The sequence below is a fragment of the Myotis davidii genome, unplaced genomic scaffold, assembly GCF_000327345.1.
Source record: "Myotis davidii unplaced genomic scaffold, ASM32734v1 scaffold326, whole genome shotgun sequence".
NCBI lineage: Eukaryota > Metazoa > Chordata > Mammalia > Chiroptera > Vespertilionidae > Myotis > Myotis davidii.
This window is the reverse complement of record NW_006296626.1, coordinates 343,630-344,335: the sequence shown is the minus strand read 5'-3', so window position 1 is coordinate 344,335 and position 706 is coordinate 343,630. Positions and strand designations below refer to the sequence as shown.

The 706-nt window shown below is 68.7% G+C and overlaps 1 protein-coding gene across 1 annotated transcript in view; it reads left to right on the top strand.

The window, feature by feature from the left end:
* The first annotated feature begins 73 nt into the window (after window positions 1-73).
* The window catches only part of FAM71E2 (family with sequence similarity 71 member E2), a 7,193-nt gene continuing 6,560 nt past the window's right edge, over window positions 74-706 (top strand). The window contains exons 1-2 of the mRNA XM_006772225.1: window positions 74-126; window positions 189-447. Coding sequence (XP_006772288.1) covers window positions 74-126; window positions 189-447 — 312 coding nt within the window. The remainder of the gene's footprint in view (window positions 127-188; window positions 448-706) is intronic.

Sequence of the window (706 nt, the reverse complement as noted above, 5' to 3'; positions counted from 1 at the left end):
CCCAGGCCGGTGGCCTGGGGGGTGCCGCGTCCCTGACTCTGAGCCCCGGGGCACCCCCCTTTCTGCAGCCGCCATGAACAGGCTTTGGAACACGAGGCGCGTGGACCCCCTGCCAGGCCCCCCGACGTGGGTCCCCATCCTGGGCCAGCCCTCCCCCTCCCCCTCTACCTTCTCTCTGCTGCCCCCAGAATGATCCCGCTGGACCTGGTTCGCCTCTACGTCCACAACCTGCCGGGCCGGTGCCTGAAGCTGCGCTTGCTCACAGGCCGCTACTACTACCTGGAGCTGAACGCCCCGGACAGGGAGATGGCCTTTCTGTTTGACCACTGGATCCGCCTCATCAACCTGCTGCAGGAGCCCACCACCTACTGGGCCCCCCGGACCCTGCACACACCCGTCTCGGACCTGGCCCACGTGGCCCCTCCTGCCTCCACCTGGCACCTCCAGGTGGGGCCATGACCCAGACCCCAGGGGCAGGTGTGGGTCTGAAGTCCAAAGGGAGTCAGGACCAATAGCCAGGAGTCCAGGATCCCCAGGAATGGGGTGGGGGAGGGGTGTGGGCTGGGTCAGCTAGTCTGAGGGAGGAGGCTGGGGACCTGGACTCCTGGGTCTGAGGGAGGAGGAGGCTGGGGGCTGGACCCCTGGGTCTGAGGGAGGAGGGGCTGGGGGCCTGGTCTGGCCTCTGGAGTCCCCCCCCCGGCTCTGG